The sequence below is a fragment of the Hippichthys cyanospilos genome, chromosome 1, assembly GCF_059441005.1.
Source record: "Hippichthys cyanospilos isolate Australia breed blue-spotted pipefish chromosome 1, RoL_Hcya_1.0, whole genome shotgun sequence".
NCBI classification, from domain to species: domain Eukaryota; kingdom Metazoa; phylum Chordata; class Actinopteri; order Syngnathiformes; family Syngnathidae; genus Hippichthys; species Hippichthys cyanospilos.
In genome coordinates this window covers 16,338,206-16,365,167 of record NC_142369.1, presented here as the reverse complement: position 1 = coordinate 16,365,167, position 26,962 = coordinate 16,338,206, and the positions used below count along the sequence as shown (strand labels likewise).

The 26,962-nt window shown below is 39.8% G+C and overlaps 1 protein-coding gene across 2 annotated transcripts in view; it reads right to left on the bottom strand.

The window, feature by feature from the left end:
• Positions 1-26,962, bottom strand: part of arb2a (ARB2 cotranscriptional regulator A) — a 154,787-nt gene that overhangs the window by 43,000 nt on the left and 84,825 nt on the right. For both annotated transcript variants that reach the window (XM_088407703.1, XM_088407712.1), the window contains 2 exons: positions 9,952-10,068; positions 1,822-1,906 (listed from right to left, as the gene is read on the bottom strand). In XM_088407703.1, the coding sequence (XP_088263829.1) occupies positions 1,822-1,906; positions 9,952-10,068 (202 nt within the window). The remainder of the gene's footprint in view (positions 1-1,821; positions 1,907-9,951; positions 10,069-26,962) is intronic.

Below are 26,962 nucleotides of genomic sequence, written 5' to 3'. Positions count from 1 at the left end.
CATTTGAAGTTGCTGATTCACCGTTAGATGTGGAGACGTACCACCCACACAGCGCCATGTGGAACACGGTGCTTTAGCGGTTGAGATGAGATATCGCCATAAGAGAAATTCAGTGACATGTGGAGCCTGTGAAAAATGACCTATACTTTCACAAGCATTTCAAAGAAGAGATATGGAGAGGATAAACAGCAATGTCCTAATTTGGGGACAAAAGCTGTCTGAAAAGGTACCTGTGTAGTCCCAACATGTACAATGGAAATAAAAAGTCCACACACTCCTGTTCAAATGCCAGATTTTTGTGATATAGCATGACATGATCCAGATGAATGTATTTAAAAGTTTCTCCCACTAGAATTACAACCTGAAACTCGCAGACTCAATTGAATAAATGAAAGACAAATCCTTGGTAGGAACTCACACAACAGAGAAAGTGGTTGTGGCTGTATTGACAATTAATCACATATACACTTAAAGGTTAAATGGCAGTCAATATACTGTACACCTGCCACCAATTAAGAAGCGTCTGATGAATCCTAAATAACTCCAAGCTGTTCTAGTAGGCTTTTCCTGGCAACTGTCTGAAGGCTGTCTTCTAATACTGGTAGCTATTTGGAGCTGTTCATAACCCCCTCCAACCTTACAAGGGCCCCAGTACCCGTTGAAGAGAAATTGCCTCAAAGCGTGATGCTCCCACCACCATGCTTCATTACAGGTACACACTACAATGTTAAAGCCAAACATATCAGTTGGGGGTACGGCAGAAAAGTTGAATCTGGTCTTTACAACTTTCCAACACACTTGGTAGCTTCCAAACACAATTGGGGAAATCTGTTATGGTCCAATGAGTTGAGGTTATAAGTAACAATTGTGCAGGAAAAATTTTTAAGATGAGTAAACTTGGGCTCACTTCACAGTAAACAGTATATACAGCCGCATTTTAAAATGTGTGTGTAGACTTTTTATACAGCATAGCGAGGCAGCAAAAAAACCTGAAAGTTATGTTTCCTGACTTTTCAATCTCAGTAAGAAGCTTGAACGTCCTTTTGCATGTATTCTAGGATGTACAGGATGTCAGACCTTCAACAACACTTGCAATCATCATCTCTTATCAATGCTCATGTTGAGGATTACAGCTTTCATCTCTAATCCTACATTAAGGATACATTCTCATGATGGCTGTGACATCATCAAGGCCAGTCAGCAGCAGAGAGGGCACGGGGACAGGAAGCCAAACACCACAGGGGCGGATTAAGCGTTGTGGTCGAGCGAGTGGTTGATGAAAAGGAAAGAGGAAGCAAGGGAGCAACCAAGATGATAGAAATGGAAACCAAATCCAACAGAATCTTTGGTTTATGTATGTGAAAGGACACTGTGGATTTTATTTCTAAGATTATCTGACACTGATTGAGTCTCTCTGCTAAAGATCCATCTCAATCAGCTCGATAGTAGGAGAGCTCTGATCTACCCAAAATGTTTGAACACTGTAGTTTTAGTTGGAATGTAAAAAGTCATATGGGACTGACAAACTGTTTTCAAGACTAAAGAATATATGCATTTTGGACACCTGAGATACCCAAAAATAACTGTGCATCAAGTCCCTCATTTAACCACCTTTCACTTTAGGGCATTACATAGCCAAATCCATGTTGTCTGGACTCAATTCACTTTATGTGTCAACTATATATAAATGTCTTGCATTTATACTCCACTGCTGAAAACAATGTCTGATCAAACAAGCAAAAGGACACAAACAATTATAAAGAAAAGAAAAAAAAACAAATAAATAATATTGTAGTGTGTGAGTCTATTTTAATTTGGTACCTGCAGAGACGCGTGGACAGTCTGGCAGCATGGACTCCAGTGGCGTGTCCAGGGGCTCTGGACTTGAGACCCAGTTGCAACAATGCTATCAGTAAACAAACAAACACGCACACACACACAAACAAGGATGTCAAACCACTGGTATAGGTAGGTAGGTAACTGTACAATGTAATCAGCCCCCATCAATAAAGTGTATTAATAACACGTTTATAAAAGTAATGTTAATCATTTTGCATGTGTACTGCAATGCCATAGATCTACGAGCATCACCCAAAGAGAAGGCTTCCAGAAATATAAAAGACATCTGAGCAAAAGTGGGATTTTTGATGAAGCTCTTACGTACCTAATGAAGTGGCCAGTGAAAATAGGCTCAAAAGAAACCCACTCTAATGCAGATTGAGATATGACAAAGAAGACAAAAACACATAGAAAATGGAAGATGGAGGAAAAAATGGAGATGCAAGAAAACAAAGAAAAGCTGAAAGGAGGGGGGGGGGGTCAGTATTTGCGAGAGGTAAGTGTGAGTGAAGGGGGGTAGGAGAGCGAGAAAGAGACTGGAACAAGCAATTAAAAGCTCTTGTGACATGTTGCTTAGATATCTTGCTGTTTGTTTGTGGGAGAAAGCTGAGGCCCTGTGGATCAGTGGGTGCACTGGGGGAGGGAGTCAGCCCACTTTGCTGACCCATAACCCCGTGCAAACACCGGGGTTCTCTCAAATCCCCCAAGTGGTTGACAGCATGACTGTCAGAAAAAAGGAGTGGACCTCTTTATCTACTTTTGCTCTAGTCATCTACAAAGCCCTCACTTGCGACAAACTCGTAAAATAATACACTAAAAACCATCTCCTACATTGTATACCAAGGTAAGCTTATCTAACACAGTTGCAGACCTCCACCAGGCCCAAACAAAAATGCTTGAGACGTGCAATTGTGCAAATGTAATGGCTGAAGATCATTCTCTCAGGATTCTCATCTTGTGAAACATTATCGGAGAAGTTGTATGATTGATTTGATGCTAAATTATTCTTTAATGTGGATAAATGCAAAAAACTTTTTTATTTTATTTTGTTCCTATAACACGGGGAGGGGGGGGGGGGGGGGGGGGTATAAGAGGCTAAAGTACACATTTTAATCCGGAATGCCAAACATTATGGTGGGCACTCTATGTGACTCGATGTAGCAAAATGAATTGCAAGTAGCACAGGTACATTCTGAGATATGTTGCAATAATTATTCAGTGGGTCAAACTTCATCTTTTACTGATTAAACATTTGTTGTTGTTGACTTTTAGCATAGTCTCTGTCAGTCGGAGGTGTTGTTGTTTTTAGCATAGTCTCTGTCGGTCGAAGGTCAACGCAGTTTCAATTTCATGTAATCAAGATCAGGAATTGTTAAAAAAATGAATTTTGTGAAAAAGTGCTGAATAAAAAAGTCAGTATTGGAAAGTCTAGCAAAATAATCACTCATTACATTGTCCTTGTTGTAAACAGCCATGCATGGAATCCCTGACATATGGATGTCAGGATAAACCGCCGATTCCTGTTAGCTAATGTATTCATTTTATAATTCTCTGTCATTATGAGCTAATATTCGGCTAGGAATCCGCAGAATTTGGATAAACAATCCCCTTGATCTCTGGCCTAGCAAGTGTTATGTTTCAGTTTATGACCCCAAAATACTGGCCTCTGATTGGTGTATTGTTGTTTGAGTCATGCAATAGACACACAGTTCAAAGGTGGTGGGGGTTATATTGATCTATTCATATCTATACCAAGAATGTAATGGGTTGGTACAGTATATATATGAAAAGCTGAGACCATTCTCTTTTTTGATTATGCCAAAAACTCATTTGAAATATTAAAGAGGATGAACATGAAAGCTGCATTTACCAAAGTTAAAAAGTCTGAACAAAACAGTTGGAAAGGAACAACAAAAGCGACCCAAATTGTAGAAAATGTGTGCACAAAATAATTTTAAAAAAAAGTACAGAGGGAGGCTTGGCTTCAAATATCAGTATACAGCATTAAATTGTCATAAGTTCAATTTATTGGGTAGGGGAGTCAATTGTGTAGCCAAGATTAGCTATACTAATTTCACGCTGAACAACTCTTTGCTCAGCTGCTTGGGAGTTTTTTTTTGGGGGGGGGGGTTATATATATATATATATATATGTTTTCTCTTGTCAAAATGCGTGTGTGTGTGTGTGTGTGTGTGTTGAGGCAAAGTGACGGCAGAAAGGGAAAGAGGGCGGCTGCGAAGGAATGCTCGGAGAAGACATTCGCCTGATAAGATAAAAGTTCAATAGAAGAAAGAGAACATGTAACGAGATTACAATGTGCAGCTGGCGTCCTTCTGAATCACTGCTTATCTGCTCTTGTTTACTTTCACCCTGGCCCATTACAGGGTTGTGCAACAACTTTGTGTGTCTACTGCCGCTAGTGTGGGTCACTCGTTGAATTGTGGGGGGTCTTGAAAAGCATACAGCCTTTTTTGCATGTTTGCACTCACCGACCTTGACTCCCGAGGCCTGGGCTGACAAATTTATGAGCCGTCTCTCACTTTACTGTAGCTCTCCGAACACCCAAGCATGACAAACTCTACACGCACGCCTGTAACCATGTAGTCAAGATTCTTCTTCATGTCTTTTTATTTTGCTGTACGAATATTAAAATACAAAAAGGGTATGTTAACCCAGCAGTTGTTGAAAGGAGCGCAATCAAAACATTTTTTTTTCAGTTTCTGCCTGTTTGACGTGTGCGGTATTTTCTCTTATGTCCCACCAATGATATACGTATTTAATACAAGCTTAAAAATATAGCAACTCGTGGCGGAAGTAATTATGATGAAACATCTGCCCTGTGAACACAAATCCTCTGCAAATATCAACAAGACATGAAAAATTCTATTGGGACGTGTACAAAAATTACAGTTATTATAATAAAAGCAATAGGCTCATGTGAGATTTGCTGCAATCCATTTCTGGGAAGTAAATATACATTTAAACTAAGTATGCGCCCAAAAAAAGTCCCACTTTCTTGCTTTCACTTCCAAGTATCACAACAGTCAGCAAATCAAAAAATTACAAGCACGGGAGTATGATTTGCTATGTTTTCACCTCCCTCAGTTTACCACGCCTCGAACTGGAATGAAATTGGAGGGAAGTGAAAGCAGCAAGGGTCCTTGACTGTGACATCAAGTCATCTCGTTGTGTTTCATTTCATTCATTCGGCATGTGTCAGCGGAAGATGTCAGCGGGGCCACAGAGTGGCCGGATGAAGGTGGCGAGAGATCAGAGAAGCAGGGGAGCCTTTCAAGGGAGCGCTCCTCCCTTCACCTTGACCATTGCCACTAGGTCTGAATAGATTTCTTTAGGTAAATCTGCATAGGTGCACACAAATGCTTAAATATTGCACAAATGCGCCAAAGCTGCGGGAGACCACCACGACATAAAGGCAAAGCTTGCTGGCTGGGATTAGACAGCCGCGAAAAAAAGGATGCGACATTATTACATTACAGTATATGCCTCCAAAACGAATCATCGCTTCAAGTCGCAACAGTCCAACCAATCAATGCCGCCATTCACCGAATCGGACTGCCTGGAATGATCAGATGTGTATACATACAGTGCAGGAACATTGTCTGCATTGAGCGTGATGGTTCACCTGTGATGCAATTGAATGGATCTGAGAGTTGCTTGAACATAGACATGCTTTATTTCTACAAGCAGTGGAAAAGAAACACTGAAGTAATAATAGGAAAAAGGCCTTTTTCTCCTTTACAATTTGATTGCAGAGTTCATTTTCAATTAGGCCAAAAAGTGGTCAATAGAAGGGTTTCCAGAGCTGCTTTCCTTCCCTCAAGAAAGTGAGAAAAACAATGAAAAAATTAAAAAATAATCAAAGAAATACAAATAAAATAATAACATATTTCATTTATTTATTTTATATATATATATATATATATATATATATATATATATATATATATATATATATATATATACATACATATATATATATATATATATATATATATATATATATATATATATATATATATATATATATATATATAAAATAAAAAAAAATAATAACATTCTCCCCACTTATCTTTACATCTGGGGATCCTGACTTGGCTAACATAATTTTGCATTTGGTGCACAAAATGGTAGAATTTTTGATGAAAATTTTAATGAAATGCTCATAACTTTGTGCAAAATGTGAATTTCCTAATTATAACATAGCTACACACACAGAGCAATTCATTGAAACAAGACAACATGACTTTTCTGAATACAATAACAATATACAGAAAAAGTATAGGTTAGCATTGTGGCAAGCTTTTCAGTTTCTCACGTGGCATCTTTAGTATAGTGCAATTATACTTAAAGCGTTTCATATTTTTGCTAGGCATTAGACTAGCAACTCGAAATTAGCAGGCCAGGGCTTCCTTCTGTCAAATGTGCAAATGATGCACACATAGAAATCATAGTTCACTTTCTTTTCAAATTTAGAGATGTAAATATTCTACATGTTGGTTAAAAATCAAATAGAATGTACGCGATTGAAAACAAGTATTTATCAAAATATTTGCAGATACTCCATTTCAGAGCTGTAATTGAATTATTGTGAGACGGTGAAACCATACCATCAGAATCTAATAGTGTGCAATATGAATCAATTAAGAAATTTCACAACACCAGAGCGGACTGTTCTGAAAATTGGGCATTAGGATATGGAAACTCCTACGAGAACTATATCTCACAGTCTGCATATTTATGCATTCATCCTTTGTATTTCACCTAACACGAGTTAGGGGCATAAACACGGGTTTATTTTTGCACGGAATGAGTCCAGTGAACAATTAAGTGACTAAACAATTAAGTCAGACAATTATCTAGCTAATGAATCACATTACACGGTGCTGTTGTATTGATCCCTGCCTCAAGACAAACAAAACTGTGTTGCTTGTATACAATGTGTGTGTACACGCCTGCCACCATTGCATTGATTCTCTTTGCAAACAGAGCCGACTGTGACGCATGCTGGAAACTGTGCACTAACTGCAAAAAAGTCTCCAAAGCCCTGAAACAGCTGTCACCTACCAACATCTTAGAAAGTTGTTGTCTTGCTCTTTCGTCCAACCCATTCTCATTTTCTCCACAAGCTCTCAATGGATTAGGATGCTTTATTCATGATTATACAGTAGTGTCTGTATGTGTATGTGTGTGTTTGTATAAGCTCTAGGCAGGCCACTAGAGTGTGACAGCAGGCCAGCACTGTGACAGGAGACACCTTGGAGACTGTGACAGGCTGCCAGCTGTACACCATCATTCACATTTCTCTCTCACACATGCACAGACACACACACACACAGTAGTGTTCACTGCACTACTCCTCTTTTTCCACATAGAACTCTTCATCTCCCCTAGTCCATCTGCATCCCAATCCTTGCCCGTCTGATTTTCATGACCAACTTTTTGTTCTTTTCACTCAGCACTGTGAGGGATTCGAATGGAACGTGTGTCAAGGAAGAGCGTATAGATCCCCAACCTTTGTCTGTACCTTCTTTATGGCATTCACACTCCTTTAAATTGTGTTTTGTGTTTCTTTGCGGTGACGTCATTTGCCCCTCATCTGAACCATTTGGTCCATACAGCCCAACCCAGCGGGCGCTGATCTCTAAATCCCATCGCCTTCTTTTTTACTCCCTTCTCCTCCTCGCCATCCAGTGACCTCTCTGACCTCAGAGGGAGGGAATTATCTCTGTCCAAGGAGAACAGAGCAGTATACTGCTGGGGTGCCCCGACCTCACATGCACCCACTGCTGTGGGCACCCATATTTATACACCTCCCTGAGCATTATCAAGGGTCACTGCTAGCTTCACTCTGTGGGGTGAAGCACCATCTGTGCTGCACTACCAGTGTGTATGTGCGCGTGTGTGTCCCTGATCACAGTGAGCAATGCTAACACTGTTCACTTTGAGGATCCGACTGTGTCAGAGTTGTTAATGTGGTGTACCTGAGAGGGGTGTGTTACTTTTGGTGTCTCTGTGTGTGGCTCCAGGATATATAGTATTACACAGTAAATGAAACGACGCCAAACCCCCATCAGACCAGTACTGCGGTGGACCTGTGTTGGAAATGGAACAAGACTGTACACATCCAATATACACGCCGCCCAAAAAGGAGGGGATATTTGTCATGTCCACTGTTTGGACCCGCTGATAACAGTGTGGCACTGGATGCTCTAGGGCCATTTACCTCCGAGAACATCCTGTTTGAAGTCTCACAATGGTGGGGTACTGTGTTGGTGACTTGTCTCAGTCTCATGATATTAAAATGTGAACACCGAGATGGAGTGGAATGTTTGATTAGATACGAATTGTAAATGCAACAGGAACTGTATCGGTCAAGGCAAGGTCGAGACAAAACCCCTGTTACCATCCTTTATGTTTTGAGACAAAAAGCGGCGCAAAAAGGGCTGGCTCAGCTTGTGAATGTCACATGACCAAACCAGGTGAGTTGGGATTGTTATTACTTGAGCCTTGAGTTCATGTGACATCATTTTCAATTGACAGCCAGTGAAGAAATGTGTTTTTAAGGTTATTAATTGTAACTGAAAAATAGTTCAGCTATCAAATTAACTAGAGGAAATACTAACTTTATACTGCTGAAAATGACTGAAAAAATAGTATCACCTTAAATAAATGGACATGTGTTCAGAAACCTCCTGAAGGTTGAATGCACCTGTAAAAGTTTTCATGTATTTTTGACTCACCCTGAAATTTTAAGCGAGACCTGAATTACTTGAATTTTTTTACACAGTACATTTTACACAGTACATTTATTGTAAAAAAAAATAAAGAAATAAATAAAACAAACAAAAAAATGTTGTCCCTCTGTCTGTCCGTCCTTCTATTATTGTAACTACTAATCAGTTACAGCTGTTACCGACTCTCTTTGGGCAGTAGGCAGGTTATACCCTGAACTGGCTGGCAGCTAATTGCACACAAAAAGGCATTCACACTAATGAACACACCTAAGGGCAATTTGGTGTGTCAGTATATCTATCATGCACATTTCCGGAATGTAGAAGGAAACTGGATTACCCGGAAGTACCTGGGAAGAGTACCTGGGAAGAATATGGATATTCTTCTGTGGTTGACAGTATCACAACAATGCATTCACAGTAGAAGGAAGCCTAAACAACGGATTGGGTTAAGATGAGAATCATTTGAACACAAGCCAGACTGGAACTATACCAAGCTGAGTGAAGTTTTGAAGTTTTTTTGCCTTGAAGGCCCAATAAAAACAAGTATCCAAAATCAACAAAAGTGCACCTTCAATCCGGCTTTTACATTGGTTTGCACAAAGCAACACTCAAAAGACCACACAGGAGTGTGTTGTTGCAATGCAGAAGAATACTGTGTAATTAGTATACTCATACTCATCAATTTATTAGGTTAATTATAACAAGAACATCATTTTTGCCTGTCTCATTCCTCCTTGACAAAGAAGCTGATTTTAGTTCTACTATTCTATGTAATCATCACAAATAGAAAACAATTTAACATCCCAATTATACTCTGTCCCGTGCCTCCCTTGGCTGGAACAAAAATAGGAAACGCAAGACAAGAGGGAAAATGCAACCTTGAATACCTACGACTCGAACAATCAGATTTGATACCAAATCAAAACGCAAGGGACCTAAAAGTGGAATGTTATGAGTGTGAATACATTAATGAATGAAATCTGTATATGCATACTCAGAGAGGTCAGTTGCTGCAAGTAGTGCAGAGGTCGCACTAGAAGAGTTTAGCACTTGCTAGAATAAAGCTAAGAAAGGTAATTGGTGACTTCTAATGTAGAGGTTCAGGTCAGGAAGATGATGCTGATCACAAACTGAAACATTTTACTGTAGCGATAAACTGTACAATATATCGGAAACTTCAAGATGGTCCAATAAAATGTATCCTTCTGTATAATATTATATAAAATAACAATGTTCTATTATGTTGCCAGTATCTGATCTCATTACAATGTAGCGTTCCTAATGTTATGACAGGTGGGTGTACACCTTTGTCACGTGTGTGTGTGTGTGTGTTTGTGTGTGCATGCATTTATTTTACCTGCTGCATCCAGTCCTGGGTGCTTTTACTTGTCTCCTGCAGCCACATGCTGTGAGCGGAATCCGTCAGAGCCACAGCACACACTTTGTTCCTTACCTCGGCTTCCCTGTGATTCATCTACGATGAAGAGCAAAAGGAAAAAAAAATAAAGCTATGATGTTGAGCGGTCATATATTTGCTGCTTGCCAAATGGACATAGCGACATAGTCAATATCAATATCATGACTTGAATATGATGGATGCGTCCGGTTTGATTCTGGCAGCATATTCTAAGGCTATATTTCATACAATGCACCTTCTTTTGACAATGGTGGATACAAATTCAACCAGATGTATAGCATAGTACTATTCTGCAATATAAAAGAGCTGCTCCACTATAGCATGTCCTTGTCATGTACTGTGCAAAAATGTCCTTCCTTGTGCACGTTCAAATATCTTGGCTTCCATTCTTAATACCTTTTCCCTTCACATGTCACAGAAAGTGGCGTCTGCAGGACCATCTTCCTATTCCCCTCTGAATGTCAACGCCAAGGAAAATGTCACACAAAGGACTTGTTACCGTACAACAATAGACTTCCCACACCGCTGGACCCACCCCAAGGAGTACTGGAGCCAGACCTTGGGAGCGAGCCTTTTCAATGTGCTTCACATAAGGATGAAATAGTGAAGAAAGGAGAACAGGGCTTACAACAATAGGTTAACAATCTCTTGCTCTGTACATTTAGTAAGGCCGTGACAGGGGACGTGCAGCAGAGGAGTACAACATTATATTTACTGATTTCTTGCTTGGAAATTTTTACAAGCCACAGTATTAAAGAATCCTCCATATTGTGTCATGTGGTGCATATTTTGCTAGGTGTCTTGGAAATAGGATAGCAGAGTTTACACAGCGTATATATTTACAACAAAGCCATTAACTTTAAGTTTTTATTGTGAGATTGAATGGATATCAAAAACAAATGTGTACACAACTGTTGTGAAAATGTGCGTAAGCTTACAGTAAATATACAACGCGTCACAAAAACATCTGCTCATCGTATTGACAGTTGTATATAACTGTCAATCACCTTGTTTTAAATGACAGTAAAAGCATATTAGTGTCACAAGAAATAGGCCAGGATGTTAAGACAATCATGATGGATAGTGTATGCATAGGAACACATGTACAAGATGAATGATGCAATGCATAGTTGAACTGTATTGTGTCAAATGAGTCTCTAAGACAACAGCAAGAAGGCAAGGCCTATTCAAAACTGAATTCATCCTCAAACTGCCCCTGGACTATTATGAAGGCAACATCAATGCACCTTCGATCCTATCACAACTGTACGTGTGACAGCTGCCTCAAGCAACTTGAAGACGATGGAGCTAATAACAGCTTACACAGGTTTATGTTGGCATCACGGTGTTGGGTGGAAATTTGGAGCATAGTAAAGTAGTTGGTAGGATTTGTCAGTCCTCATTGGAATAAAAGCTGTGTAAAAATATCATTTAACTGATAACCGCAATCCAATGGCAAACAACCACACAGCCATTACAGATAAGTGGTGTCATCAGCCTGGCCTTTCTCAACGTTTGGCTCAGACTAACCTAGATGGAACATTACAGTGAATTCAAAGTTAACAGACTACTTTGCACACGATGACACAATACCGGACCATCACCAAGCACCTCATTGGGTACACTTCATCACAGAACAAGTCCCTCCCCTGTCATGTAGTTCAATATGATCACCAAAAGCCTTAGGCACACTACTTGTGTAAGTTTGTGGAGCACTATAAAGTACACCTGAAATTGTAAATATATTGATGAATTAATCCCACTTTAACATTCACAATTAACCACAGCCTTTATCATAATTATAAGGGCAGACTATTTCACAAAAATTCTATGATTTTGTCAATCAATCAATCCATCAATCTATTAATTCATCCATCCATCCAAAATGTCTAAATTAAGGGAACAAAAAGACATGACGATATAGTTGTGATATATAGAACAAATACATCTGGAAGTCAACTCTTCAACAACATAATATTAATCATGTTGTGTCCTTAGTCACAACAAGGCACTAAAACACATTCTTCTTCCCAAAATATAATTGCTTTGAATTGGCAACAATAGACCAGATTGTCTCTTCTGCTCTTAACTGGTATGTGTTCTCATGTTTCACCATGATTCCCTCTTCAAAGACCGATTTCCATTCAAAGCCACTTAAGCGATAACTTCAATTTACTAAGATTGGGAAGTAAAATATATCAGGGACTCTCCCCAAACAAGGTTTCTAAAATAATTCCATCCTGCATCAATCAGGCCCTTCGACAACTCTGCCTGTTATAACATTCAGTAACAGGTTGACAAATACACACTCAAAGCAATGTGGCACCAAATTATGGTAATCTTGACAATGCAGTTTGCTCTTGGAGCTACAGTGACAACTGTGGTTAGTAAGAGTGGAACGTAAACACAAGCATCTTTGGCACTTAGAACTACAATGGCACTCAAGGAGCACAAAGTCCAACTAAGGCCAAAAAATCTTACTTTTGGGTCAGCAACATACTGTGTACGGGGTGTGTGTGCGTATATGCATTACAAATATAGTTGATTTATCCACAGCTTTTCAGTCTTCTAACAAAACCAAGCCAATCAAAGATCAAATATTCAGAAATGAATGTTTTCAGTCTTTCTAACAAAACCAAGCCATTCAATGATCAAAGATTCAAAAATGAAATTGATTCAAAATCTGTTGTGAACATTAATTGCAGCTGAAAATTAAGAAAACGATCCCTAACTCACAAGTGCACAACCACTCAGCTAAGTTCTGTTGGATCCAGTTAAGACATTTTATATAATTCTACTGACAAAGAAAAAAAAAATAAAATAAACACGTGGCGTTCGCGTTGGCAGAGGGTAACAATGATGCCACATTCTTGCAAGCAAGAGCCCAGTCTCTAACCACCTCTGTTGTCTGCAAGTTATCCCCAATGTTAGACATGCTGATCCACTATGCAAACACATGCTTTAACAAGCAAACAGAGCAGCTGTTGTGTCTCATATTGGGCAGGCAAATGGAACCGAAACGTGGATATACTTGTTGAGCTAAAACCAAAATGCAGATGTTGTGGGATTTCTCCGCTGGCCTTCTCTGTAATGTGAAAGCAGCTGGATATGCAAAGTGAAGTTCAGGTGGGTGTGGGCCATGGTGGCTCTTGCTGTATAGGATTTAAAACAGATAAGGGAACGGCAGAAATGAAAACAATGATGTGAACTGGGAATATCAATAGTGAAGCCTGACGAGCGCAACTGATGTTTGATTTTTAGTGTAGTGTAAAACAGGTCGCCAGAGTTGCTATCCTCATTGTAACATGAATGTAAGTGTACTTCCACATCACATTTACAATCTTCTAAGCCATAAAAACACAGCTGAGTCACCATTGATGGCCATGACTCAACTTCAGCCCCGCCTTGCATCCACTCAAACTCTGGATGAACTATGAAATCCTTTTCCCTCTGCTGCTCCCCTGTAAAAACCAGCGAGGACTCTGAAGAGGGCCCAGTTGCTATAGAGACCAAAACATCACAGATCTCTGACCCCCTGGTTGGCAAAATTCTGCTTAATCCAGCTTTTCACGGATTCTGTGAAATAGCCAACTCCTGCAAGTTTAGTAAATCAAAAACACACAAACACAGACACACACTCATTTGTGTGGCCATTGTATAAGACCTTATGTGTGGCCTTTCAGCAAAGTACAATATGTGGAGTTTAAAGCTGCTTCTCCCTCCAAAGCCAGATAATTGTGGTATTTTAGATTTGCACATAATTGTATCGTCGCCACTGGCAGTTCGTGCGCTCTGCAACGGGCAGGCAAAACATTTATATGAGAGGTAAGTGAGGAAAGGATTCATGGAGTCATTAGAATTATGATTCATCCGGTCAAAGAGTTGATACGGTCTTGATAACGAGACATTGTTTAGCCGTATGCAAAGCAAATATTTTCGCACAAAGACACCTTTTTTTTTTTCCCCCCTATCCCTGTGATGCCCCCACGCTTGCGACTGCTCTGCTAAAGCTACATCCAAATACCGACAACAATAAAAGACAATTATTTAGGCCTTTGATAATTATGTGTCAAAGGCAGTGAAAGCCACTAGATAATTAGGCGAAAAAAAGAATGGTAATTCACAATGGAGATCCCCTTGGGGAGACAGGCAGACTCATCCCTAGAAAGAATGCGAACGGGTAGAAAAGAGAGGCAAGTAGGCAAAGACATAAAGATGGCAGCTCTTTATGGGGCCTTGCTTACTGTCAAAAAGCCAATGTGAAAAGCCACAATTATAAACAGAGTGCAAGTGCAAATAGAAAGCAGAAAAATAACAAGCGGTAAGCAAGTGACAGGAGGGAGGAAGAGTGCAGAGCGTTGGTAGCAGAGTGCAATGATGGGAAGGGAAGAGCCCTATAAGCATACACTTGACTCAACTCATAACGTGCCTGGACTGTGGACTGCCAAGCGGCGCAGATAATGTCAGACTACCCACTGAGCACTGGAGCGCTGCTTAAATATTTGATTGATGAACTGTCCTGTTGCTGCCAAGAGTACGAGGCGAGCAGCGAGAGCAAACAGACACCAAACAAACAAACGCGTATGCGGCTGCGCACCGGAAGCTTAGACAACACATGCGCTAACACCCCCATAAATCTTGACAACACTGAAACACACACGCACGCACACACACATGCGCACACTCTTAGTTGAGCACAAACTCGGCAAAGATAAGTGGCACAGGCTGGAAAAACAAACGTAAACCTCTAACTGATGCTAAGGATTTTGCCACCATAAATCAATAGAGGATAATACACTCCTGGACATGATTAAGTTACAATGCGTTCCCATGGGAATTAAGCAGGAAATCAGACATGCCGGAAGTTCAGCAACATGAGTTTGAGAAGTTTTACACACAAACTTTAGTTTTGAGTTACAGAGTAGCAAAACAAAAAATACAGGCCTCTGCCGAGTCCGTCATCATTTGAACAGTTCACTTCAAAGTGGACACAATAACAGTATAGCGGTCACTGGGAATCCTTGGACTGTAAATGACACCACAAAGTGGCAAAGGTCTATTAAGAACATGGCGTCAGCAGATATTGGTTTTATGCGGTTTTATTTTGCACATTCTGACAAAAGGAACGTCTAAATTATTCAGACCTATCATAATGCATTTCAAAATTTGTCGCACTGTAATTTACCAGGTTGCTTTAGAATTGTGCAACTATACTCATTATACTAATAAATCATCATGTATATCGTTAAGATAAGAGCATTTATTAAACCTTTATTGTGTTTTGAACTGTATATCTACGATGCATATAAAACGTCTATACGCCCCTACTAAAACACCTTTATTGATTATGAATAAAATCCGAGCGAAACAAATAATTTCAACAGTTTTCCATCACCTGTAAGGTTAGGTTTAACCCTAACCCACCATAGTAAAACTAAAATGAGAAAATGTGGGGATGTGGAAAATTACCCAATCATGTTAAACTCATGTTGAATGGGACACCTTTTAAAGTGCCTTTGATTAACCCCAAATAAACTCTCCAGTTCTCTCCTTTATATTTTTTGTTTGACCACAAGCCTGAAAGTTTTATGCAGACAGTGACTGGAATTTTTGAATCGTTCATAACTCATTTAACACTGTCAGCATGCTGTTCTTTTGTTGATACATTTAGGAATTATGGCCAATATGTTCAATCTTGGGTTCACCGATGTGTTTTGGACATTTCAAATTTGTTTTGTGATATATGATTCTTTTTTTTGTTTTTTTTTGCAATCGATGAGTTGACATGTCGGACATTGCAATGGTGGAAAACGTTCTGAAATGTGAACAAAAATAATGACTATTATTTTCATATATATGAAAAAAAAATCCCACCGGATGTGGATCTTTTAATAGGCCCACCTTGGCCAATGCTCATTTTTGGTAGTAAGGTTAAGGGGGTGACCGGTGCCTTGATCAGGGTTACTTTGATTACTCATGAAGCAGACCAACCTCTATCCAAAAACATTCTTTGTCTGTTGCAGTCCTCCACAAACTCCATTTTCATGGACACGGGCCAAAGTTGATGAGGCACTTCACTACTGAGGTGATTCATTTGTGTACAATTGCTTTTATGAGTTTCGGCATGAGGTCACAGTGAGGTGGACAGTGTTGTGGGTGCGGTGCACTCAAGCTCCCCTATGTACCCCGTGTCATCCACTTACACATAAACACACTCATCGCTGGCTGTGAAAACACAGGCGTCTGTCGCCCCACGCTCCAACACCCTCCACAGGAAGAGACAACACCAGCGCTTCCTGTGGCTTTGAAGCGGCAAACCCAGGTCCCCTGTCAGTCCCTCGCTTCCTTTGTCTTAACCGCAGGAAGGAAACCCTCTGCAGCACGATGCCACGGGGGCCCTTGGGAGATACACTGTGCGTGTTTGTGTGCGTGTGTTGAGGGGCTGCGCACTAAGGTCACATGCATTTACTCTCGCACTTGCCCCTACCTTTGGCGTGAACTCTTGGAGAGGCTGTAAAAGGGAGGGAAAGTGCAGGAGGGAAGGGCAACAACTTCCTCCTCTCTTTCCTTTCACCGCTTATCGGCACAGACATGATGGAGGGACGACGAGGGAGCGCGTGAGGAAGTGAAGCCGGAGTGGCGAGCAGACTGATAGGGCGAGTTGGGGAATTAGGTGAGTGACATTGTCAAAGTCAGGAGGTAGCGAGAGGTGGTAGCTCGTGTATGTTCAACGTGCGTGTAAACATGCAACGTGTGCGCACACACCTAAGTGGGAGTGCAAAGGAAAAGGAAGGGCAATAAATATTTACTGACACAGCACAAGTGAAGAATGGCTGTCCACTGGTGGAAACAAAAGGCAGAGGATGAGAAGCAGCGTGCCAGGAAACCTACCGGCTGCGGGTGCTGCGCCTCGTTTGTGCCCGGATGGAAACGAGAGGAAGACGGGAGAGGAGGAGGGGAGGTGGTTACAAAGGGCAAGAGAGGAGAGGAGGAAAAAAAAAAAAAAGGGTAGCGGGAGACAAAAATGGGGCTGCGGGTAATGAGCGATCATAAACAATAACAGCCCGGTGGAGAGCAATTGCTGTACACTCAAGAAAATTGATTTAGTTTCTTGATGATTAATTTGAGTGAGGGTATTTATATGCCAGAGCATTGGGTCATGCAGGATGGCCCCCCCATATTCCTTTCACACAGGTGTTGCTCAGTAATCTTTCTACATAATCAGCAGTTACTTTCAACATACTGAACAATCTTTGTCTGCAATATTTGTGGATTCACTGGCCACAATATAATCTAATGAGATCCATTGCAAGGGAGCTTTTACATTGACAATAATTGATTAATGTAATACTTGAGTGTGATGCATATCACGCTAAAATCGTTGTAGTATTTTGCCTTAATAGATCATTATAAAATGTGAACAAAATGTTAGAAACCCAATCATAAAAGTATATTATTGTTGTTTTTTTTTTTCCTTCATTATGCAGACACTGTCAATGAAAAGATGGCAGATTTATCTGGAAAGGCAGAAAATCTCATTTAAGGATGTTCCACACACGTTTCAGATCCAAAAACTGCAATCCAAGAAGACAAAAATTGCCCGTCTAGATTTCCTTGTCTATTTTTTTAAACATTTGCATAAATGTACCAGCAAATGATACATATTTAATGGTTGTCAGTCTGATGCAGCAGGGCTTCTTCATTTCTAAGAAGTAGTTTCACTTTTACCCACAAATAAAACAAACGTTTAGAGCAGTAAAGGATATAGAGTAAGACTATTTTTGAAGCGAACACCCACAATCTCAATTCCATGTCAAGTTTTCGATTTACAGACATCACGACAGACATAACTACTGTTGCAGTGCTGACGCTTTGAAAATGAAAATACTTCCAAAATGCATGCATTATGCTTGTCCTGAGACACTAGCTTCATGGTCATGGGATCTACTAGTTGGAGCAGGCCAACTGTCAGTTGGCTAATGTTTTTCTATCACGTGGCTGGATCAGAAAAACTCTTATTTTATTTACTTGTGCCACCTAACAAACTCTTGATGATAATTGGCACCACCACTGAGTCTGAAAAACAATCATAAGCCTAAAGCTATGAGTGTGAGAGCTACTAAAAGGTATAGACGAGTAAAGATATCAAGTATGGGTATATTCACTACCTTCGCTCTTCAAGTGTCGCTTCTCTAAATACGTAAGTAGACAAAAAAAGAACATTTTAAAATGGGGAATATCATTCTTGGAAAATACCTATAATTTTTTAAAGGAAATATATCTAACCTGTTCATCTTTTTTCTAATAAAATGTACCACTGCTATTAGTACTTCTTGTCGGTGTCAGTGAGCATTTAAGAGTCAGTCCTCTTAATGAAAAACAAGTGGTATTTAATATCCCTATTTACTACGACAACATTCAATTAATTTGTAATGAGCAAAAAGCACAGTCCAACTAGCAACATCGTAAAAACCTGACACTAAGATAGGCTGCTGTGCAGTAACCCCAAAAGTTAGATTACGTTCACATTGAACTGATATTGACACAGTTAACAACACATTTTAATAAAATTAAGAGAGAATAATGATCAGTGCAATCACTACAAAACCTCCACAAATGGATATTTCTAATTAGGCAACGTTCCTTTACAAAATAGATTGGCAATGCTGTGACTAATTAGCGTCCTGTGTTAATTGGAATAAATCTGACTTTAGAAAATCTGTGTGATGTACTGTACAGCGGGCAGCGTCTCATCATTCCCCAATCAACAGGCCGCATTAACAGCTTTGGTCTAAAAGCTTAAAAGAGAAATTTGCTTTTGTGCATTGGAAATGATCGGATCAGCCTCATCTTCTCTGCCTCCCTCCCTCACCCTTTCTCCTTTTCCTCTTCCCTGTCTCCCAACCCTACGGCAATGCTGTAAAATAGAAACCTAACCTCAATATTTTCCCTCACGGTGCTGGGACTTGCTGGCCCATTAAATTCCCCTTCCCATGTGTCAGCTTGGACGTTTCCACCATGAAAATTCAGTATAATTAAAGTTTCTTAATGATTTATAAGCTATAATAATAGCCGTAAGTATTTGAGAGCAGGTTAAAGGGACAGCCTCTAAGTGCACGCGAGGGGATGACCCTGTTTTAACATAGTTTCGGATGGGTGACTCCCGGCTGGAGACCGCGATGGAACGGGCGAGGGGGAACGACGCTGATGCGAGGGGGGAGGGAAGGAGGTAAAGAGGTAGAAATGGAGTGGGCCTAACAAAGGGTGTGTGCGTTGATATTGACACGGGGAAAAACTCGGGCCTCAGAGAACTCTGGCAAGGAGGAGACAGCTGATTGTGGCCCAACAAAAGCACATGCAGATGTTGCTGTGCACAAAATCTGAAAAAGTTACTGGAAGGACGTGACCTTAGACCGGGAGAGGGAACGATAAATGGACGCAAACAGAAGAGATTTCACAATGACCATGAAAAAAACGTGACACTAAATATGTCAAAGTGAATTATTGTGGATTACATTTCATTGATTTTATAGTACCGTAGTTTGTTTTTTGGCAGGACCCCCCTCCGCACTTGTTTTCCTTTCTTTTTTTTTTATTAATGAATTCATTTGTTTCATTGTTTGACCTTAATATTTCAAACTTTAGAAATTGAAAATTCTACAACGTAAATACCCATACTAAACTTCCATGTAGGTTCAAAAAGAAAAATGAAGAATTCCCCACTAAGTGCAATCTAAAATACATGCAGTGCAAGTCAAACGTTTAGAAACACCCTTACATTCAACTCGTCTAAAACACATAAAGAATTGAAGAAATTCACAGTTTCACTTCTTGAAAATGCACTAATGTGAACTGAAAACCGTTCCAAGTCAAAAGGCATTATCTACATGATAAGAGCTGAGGGGGAAAAAAAATACCAAGATGCAATAAGTTGTTTTCTGGGTAAACCTTTTTGTTTGCAGCATCAAAATGATCAAATACATTTTGTTTTAATTAAAATCTGTTTGTTAACCAAATAATTCCAGCAACATTTCTTCACAAATCAGGACAATTTTAAAATTAGAAAGCAATGAATTAAAAAGTGTTTCCAAACTTTAGACTGGTACTCTATACATAAATGTACCATTTTATTTTATAAAGCATGAATATGAGTGCTCCAGATATTCTATTTAATGAATGGCCCTCATTGCTCTTTTTTGCAGGGTGATTAATGACTGTAATTTATGTATTTGTTCCCCTCAACACCTCAAACCTCAACACAATACAATACTGCAAATACTGCAGAACAAGGCAACAGTACTTAGTAAGTAGTGCTTTATGTTGTCATATGTTGCCAGCTTGGCAACGGCAATGTATTCTGCTACTTTAATTGAAAAAGCTACAAATGTGGCTCAACTAATCCACTCATCAAGTATGACCTCTAAAAAAAAAATATCTTGCATTATTTTAATTATAATCCCTTCAATGTTATCTACTGGTCTAGATCAAGTGTAAAGTCCATATAACGTTCATTTGATTTTTGTTTGGTGTCTTAAATCATTAATCATAAAACATGTTCTATTTATGTGCCATCTGTGTGAATGGAGGCAGCAAAATTGATCCACTGTCAATTAAAAAAAAAAAAAAATCCAGGACCCCTGTTAGCCATTGGCCCTTGGAGTAGTCACTATGCACACACACATGCACAGATGTTTGCTCTCTGCTGCCTTTCTAATGGTGAGGATGATATAATTGCCACTTAAGAAATCAGTGTGTTTTCACACTCTGCCAAAGCAGCAACAATGTGTGGTTCAGCATGAGTGTCGCTGTCCATATCTGGTACATGCACACACACCCACACACGTACGCACACACACACACATACAAAACAGTTACACACTGATTCTTCATACTAACTGCCCAGAGTTGGTGTGCAGCATTCTATTTCCAAAGTGCTATGTGCAGTGAGAATATTTGCAAAAGTTTCACTCACGTCCTTTTTGTGAAAAACTTTAAAAGAATGTAGAGGGAAAAAAAACATGGAAATAGAGTAAGTCATTGTGAACGGGCAAACACAAAAAAAGTTATGCTCATGAGTAGTGTTTGAAAAAAGGTGGAACGACTAAAATAATGGTAGCAACATCTCAAGTGACCAAATTTTCACCTTAGCTGTGAATGAAGAGGGAGGAAGAGGAGAACCAAATGAGAAAACAACAAATCTGGAGGCGCCTGCTGCTCCGCAAATTACTGGTAAAACAGGTTTCAGTGTGTATCTGTGTGTAGGTTCGATTGGGTGTGAGTGTGCGTATGCGTGTGTGAGAGGGGTCATCAAGGCTACGGGAGGAGGATCCGAGAAGGATTAACTTCTAGGGCCACTTCAAAACCAACGCCGAATGAGGAGAAACCGGCTGCCAAATATCCATCCCTCCATCCATTTGCTTATTTAAAAAAAAAAAAAAAGAACGACAGAAAATCATGGGTAATAGACAAAACTACTTGAGCAACAAAGTTTTGCTTTTTTTTTTTAATGGTCCTTAATATTTGCTTGTCTTCTGTGCTGCTGGGGATAGAAAAAAATATTATTAAAAAAACAGGTTGTGTCATCCACATGCACTCAAGGGAAAAAGCCATAAGAGAGCCAAAAATACAGGAGGCTGACTAAAATTAATGGAAATATATAACAATCTGAAATTAACTTTTCATTGCCACTAGCCATGATTTAAAACAGCCTTTCCAGAAGAAAGAGAGTTGAAGACATGTGACAAATTGGACCGACTGAGAGCTACGAGGTAATTTGCCACATCAAGCAAACATTTTACAGTTCAAAAGATTTTATTTTATCAACAATTTGATGAAGGATTCAAGGATAAAACAATAGATCACATTACTTGGATGTTATTCAAAATTTTTTGATTTAGCAACTGCAACCTAAAATTACAAATAATGTGAATTAAGTTTAATTTGATTATTTATTCTTTAGTTTCTTTGTTGAACTCTAAAAAAACCAAAGCCTGGAACATCTTAAAACGCATTTTGTGACTTGAATTATGAAGTAAAATACATTTCTTCATTAAAATGCATAAGGGCAAGTTATTTCAAGATGCAATTAAATGACTTAAAGGCATGCTGCGGTGCTTTGCATTTGAACAATAAAATAAATAAAGAAATAAATACAAAATAATAAAAATAGTAATAATAATATAATAAGAATAATTATTATTATAATTATTACTGTACAATTTCTAGGGATAATATCATTAAAACACCGCAGCCACGCCTCAAATGAAGTAAGCGCAGTCCGCTTGAGTCATATACATAGTCAGTAGATACTGTTGATTTTAAACTGCCTGAGCGTAAGATGAGGGACACTCATACACAGTATGCACTGCGATACACAATTCACTATGAAGTATATTATTAATCTTAAAAAAAGCAATTAAATCAAAGTGGTATAGAGCCTGAAGCTATGAGAACTGTCATTTCTGCTGGAAATGCCACAGAAGATTACAGCTAGGTTTGTGGCTTCCATCAACCCCCTTTTTGATTAGGGAGTCAATTATTTCTCATTACTGAAGATGCTATTTCGGAAAAAGACCTTGTCAGTCAATCATGCAAAAAGTCCTCGAAAAGCGTGAATAAACCATTAAAGCCAGAGAGGCACATCGGGGGAGGAGGGAGCTGTTGGGAGGAAAGCGCGCTGACCCCTTTACTCACCCAAACTCTAACTTGTAGTCAAATTACCTTTTTAACTATTACACCTCTGTCAGGTCTTCGTCGGCTTATGGTAATTAGAGCCTTCAGTGGAGGACATTTGAAAGGAAAACAGTATATTTATGAGTTTATCTCACGGAAGGCATTTACGCAGAAGGTACGTTGGAATGCGGTGATTAGCTTGTCATTTGATGGTTGTTTGTGTAAGAGTGAGTTTGTGTGTCTAAGAGTGTGTGTAAGCAATACGTCTGAGTCGTGGACAATCTCTGGTAACTTGGTATTTTTTGCACATATGAACAAATGTGCATGCATGCAAGCACATATACAGCCGACATTTATTTATGTGTATACGTATGGATGCGCATGAGTGTGAGTGTTTGTGTGTGTACTTTGCCATTGCAACACACTGATGGACGAGCACAGCACATTTCTCCCGTCCTCTTTGTTCTGTGTTGGGTTTGACACCTCAAAACAATAGCAGCACTTCAAGTCGTCCAACCCCATCCACACACTGCCTGGATGGGAGCTGCCAATTAGCACTATCAAAACACCCCACATCATCTGTCTGCTTACCAAGAATGGAAAAGAAAAAACATCACATTATGCAGTGGCCATAAGGAACCGGTGCACATGTGGTGTGCAATAACAAAAGTTGTATAAATGATGCAAAATGAGAAAAAAAGTCCAGAAAAAGTGGCGGGGATAAAGTGTTAGGCATTAGAAGAGCGAGAGGGGAAGATGCTTCTTTTGCAAACCCACAAAGTGACAAGTTCAACATTCAAATCTTTTTTGACTTTACATGGCGGTCGCGGGCATTCACTTGTTCCTTCCTGCGTTTGTATAATGCCATGCTTGGTGAGCAGTGTTTGGTATCAAGCTGGCAGCCAGACATTGGCGCGTGACCCAAGGGGCCGAGAGCCAAACTGGGCAGAGAGAGAGGGGGATGCTCGGCTGTCATACAGACTAGCTCTCTACGGGTTAGAGGTGAGCACAAGTGTCTAGAAGATGACTTTCCGTTAGCCTGCAGACCCGCGTTCAGCTAGCAGAAATGGTGGATGCGGACGTGGGGGGAGAAATGGGCTAGCGGAGCAGAGCGCAGGCCCTGACGGCCACAGGAGAGGTGTTGCCTGCCTGTCTGAAAGCAGCTCCGTGTCATCCATTACAGACTTTTTTTTTGTTCGTATTGAACAAACTGAGCACACATAAGACACACATATCTACAAACAGACTTGTTTTGAAGCCTGGGGAAGAGAAGGGTAGCAAAGGACAGGCAGTGCCCCCTAGTGTTTGACAGAATCCAGACCAAATAAACTAGCCTCTACTAGAAGCAACGGTGCACAAACACACCGGACACAAAGCGACACTTGAAGAGCGAAGGTAGTGAGCGGTGAGGAGGTCATAGCACAAGTGGCATCACATGAGGGAAGAGGAATAGTGGAGAGGCCAGGGACTGAGGAACGGAGAGAGGAAAGTTCAAGAGCGTGCGTAAAACATGGCTGGTACATTCTATATGTCCTCCACTTGGTGTGGAGGGTATACAGCTTAAAAAAAGAATGTATGAAACAAGCAAGATGGTTCTTATGTTATATTCTGTGAGTGTGTTGTAAAAGTACATAAGTTTTTGCCTTTCATGAGCTACTTTAATGAAAACCTGGTTGGATTTTACAGAAAAAAATAAACACACAAAAAATGTAAATATTCAATATTTTAAAACAAGAAATAGTTTGTTTTCAGTATATTGCCGAATTAAATGGAAACCCTATAAACTGGCTAGAAACGTTTTTGCATTGGAGATCAAGCACCGACAGACAGGTAATATAACAATAGATTTATTTATTTTTAAAATTTCACTTGATGCTCATTTATTTTCTGGCTTTTATTTTCAATTATATTTCATGTTGAGTTTTGTTAGTCTAACAAATCTAAAGTTTTGAAGTCAATCATAATTTCAAAATCAATCAAAATAAATGAACATTTTTTTCTGTCATAACCTAGCCCTAAGAGAAACAGAAGCATAAATGATATGGGAATTATAACATCTGATGTAACTTGAAAAGCTAAATTCAGATTACTGAATGAAATCACCACAACAAAGGAAGATTAGCGAATATTTTCACGACATAAAACATAAAAATCTACAACGCGTATGCATGATGACTTTATTTTTGGGGTGAGGATATGGCGTGCCGTGCTGCACTATGAAACATGGCGTCCCCTCCAGTGAGTGTCCAACTGCCAGTCAGTGAACACATCAAAAGCTCCTCAGTACGCTGAGTCTCTCCCTTGCTCGCCTTATGCAGTCCTCTCTCTACCGTCCTTTTGGCTCTTTTACAACCCTCATCGTATTTCACACCACATAAAGCCCTAAAATGGCGCATAAAACAGTTCATCTCCTTTCACTGTCAGCTTTCCGGGCTTAAAAAATTAAATATGTTTTACCGCAAGTACATAACTAAAACACGCCCCTGGAAAAAAAATGCCATAAAGAATTCAAACACAGGCTTGCTATAAGTAATGGAGTATGTAGGGCCCATCATAGATCAGCTAAGAGACAAAGTGGGTAAATGAAAGCCCCCTGAATGTGATGTGGGGGTGATTTTTTTTTCTTTGCTGTCAATCACTTTTCATACTAAACAAAAAAGAATGCCACTGAAGGACCAAATATGAGAATGAAGATATGAATAGAATGGCAAAATAGGAGAAAGATGATTTAAACTTCCACCCTAAAGTCACTGAGTTCACTGACATTTGCACCAGGATCCGCCTTGCTGTTCCTCACAGCTTTTCAGGAAAAAGCCGCTCCCTCTTGTCAATTCTTAAGATGTTTTCTTCTTGCTACTTTGAGCTCAGAGTGAAACCATTCACAATCAAGAGGGACAGAAAAGCAAACGAGACTGAATGTGATGAATTCAAGGCATGCCATGCCAGAGCGGCAATTTGCAAATGTCCTAAGGATTCCTCTTGTATATCAAATGTGTTCTTAAGGAAAAATTAGCAAGGAGGGGGAGGAAAAATGACAAGTGACAAGCGATTCATTGGAGCTGTCAACATGTCATCTGTGGCACATTCAAAGCTCACGTCAAGCGAGCGTATTCCCTCGCTGGTGAAGGTGACCTGGGTCATAACCATCTGACTCACCCAGACACAGCAGGTGAACGCCTGGAAATGTGACAATGAGGAGAATAGCAAGCCAGCACAAAAAAAAAAAACAAAAAAAAAAACGCAGATGCAAATAGTAGAACAGAAAAAAAAATCCCCAATACTTTTTAAAAAGGACAATATGTCATTTGCATGTTCATAGTTGGATTCAAATCAGCTGTCACACAATACTTAAAATCCTGTTTAGATTTTAGCGCTGCGGACAGGGAGTAGAAGAAAAAAGGAGGGGAGACGTAGAAACATTTTCTTATGAAATTCTATAAAAAGTTAAGCACGCTTCTGTCAAAAACGGTGCGAGCCCCAGCAAATGTACGATGACAAGCAAAGCCAAAGATATCATCACATAAGAACGCACTCCAATCATGTGGCAGCCATATTTTGCTTCAAATAAATAAAAAAACAAAACAAATAGCTTTTCTTACGCATAGTTAATAAAGTTCATTAAGGCTATTTTATTTTTAATTAAAAAAAAAAGGTAATTTTGCTCAAGCACAAACAGCTTTTTAAGTAAGTATGTCCCACATCGGAAATCCCTTTAAATTAAACAAAGTATCACAATTAGACACCACTTAAAGTACGACTGGAGTTCTACACATTTTTGTCCAGAAACTGAGTGCTAAAAGACAAATATGAACTAACATAACTAATGATGAGGGGAAAAGGTGAGCAAAAACCATCGATGATGGCCAGAAGATCAATCGTGACCTCTGTCAATTTAGAAGAGCTGAAAACACAACTGACGCCCACAGGGACAAGTTGCCGAAGTCAGCTGAGGCGTCAAAGGCTTGTTTGAAATGAATGACGGCAAGAGGGAGGTCGCAAGAACAGGAGAGTGAAGAGAGCGGGAACTTGCCTCAGAGGCTACGAGCTGAAGGGGAAGCTGGAGTGTGGCAGACAAAGCGGCATACTGCTCTTGTGCGGAGGAACAAAGAAAAGAGGTGCATTATGGGGGTTTGAGCCCTGTGCTGCCACGGTGCTTAAGCGGACAATATACATAATAACACTATTTTGTTGCAATGAAGGACACTTTTATTTTAACCCCAAAAAATGCAAACTTACAAAAAAAAAGGCGACCAGGACAAAGTATTTCAGATACTCATAG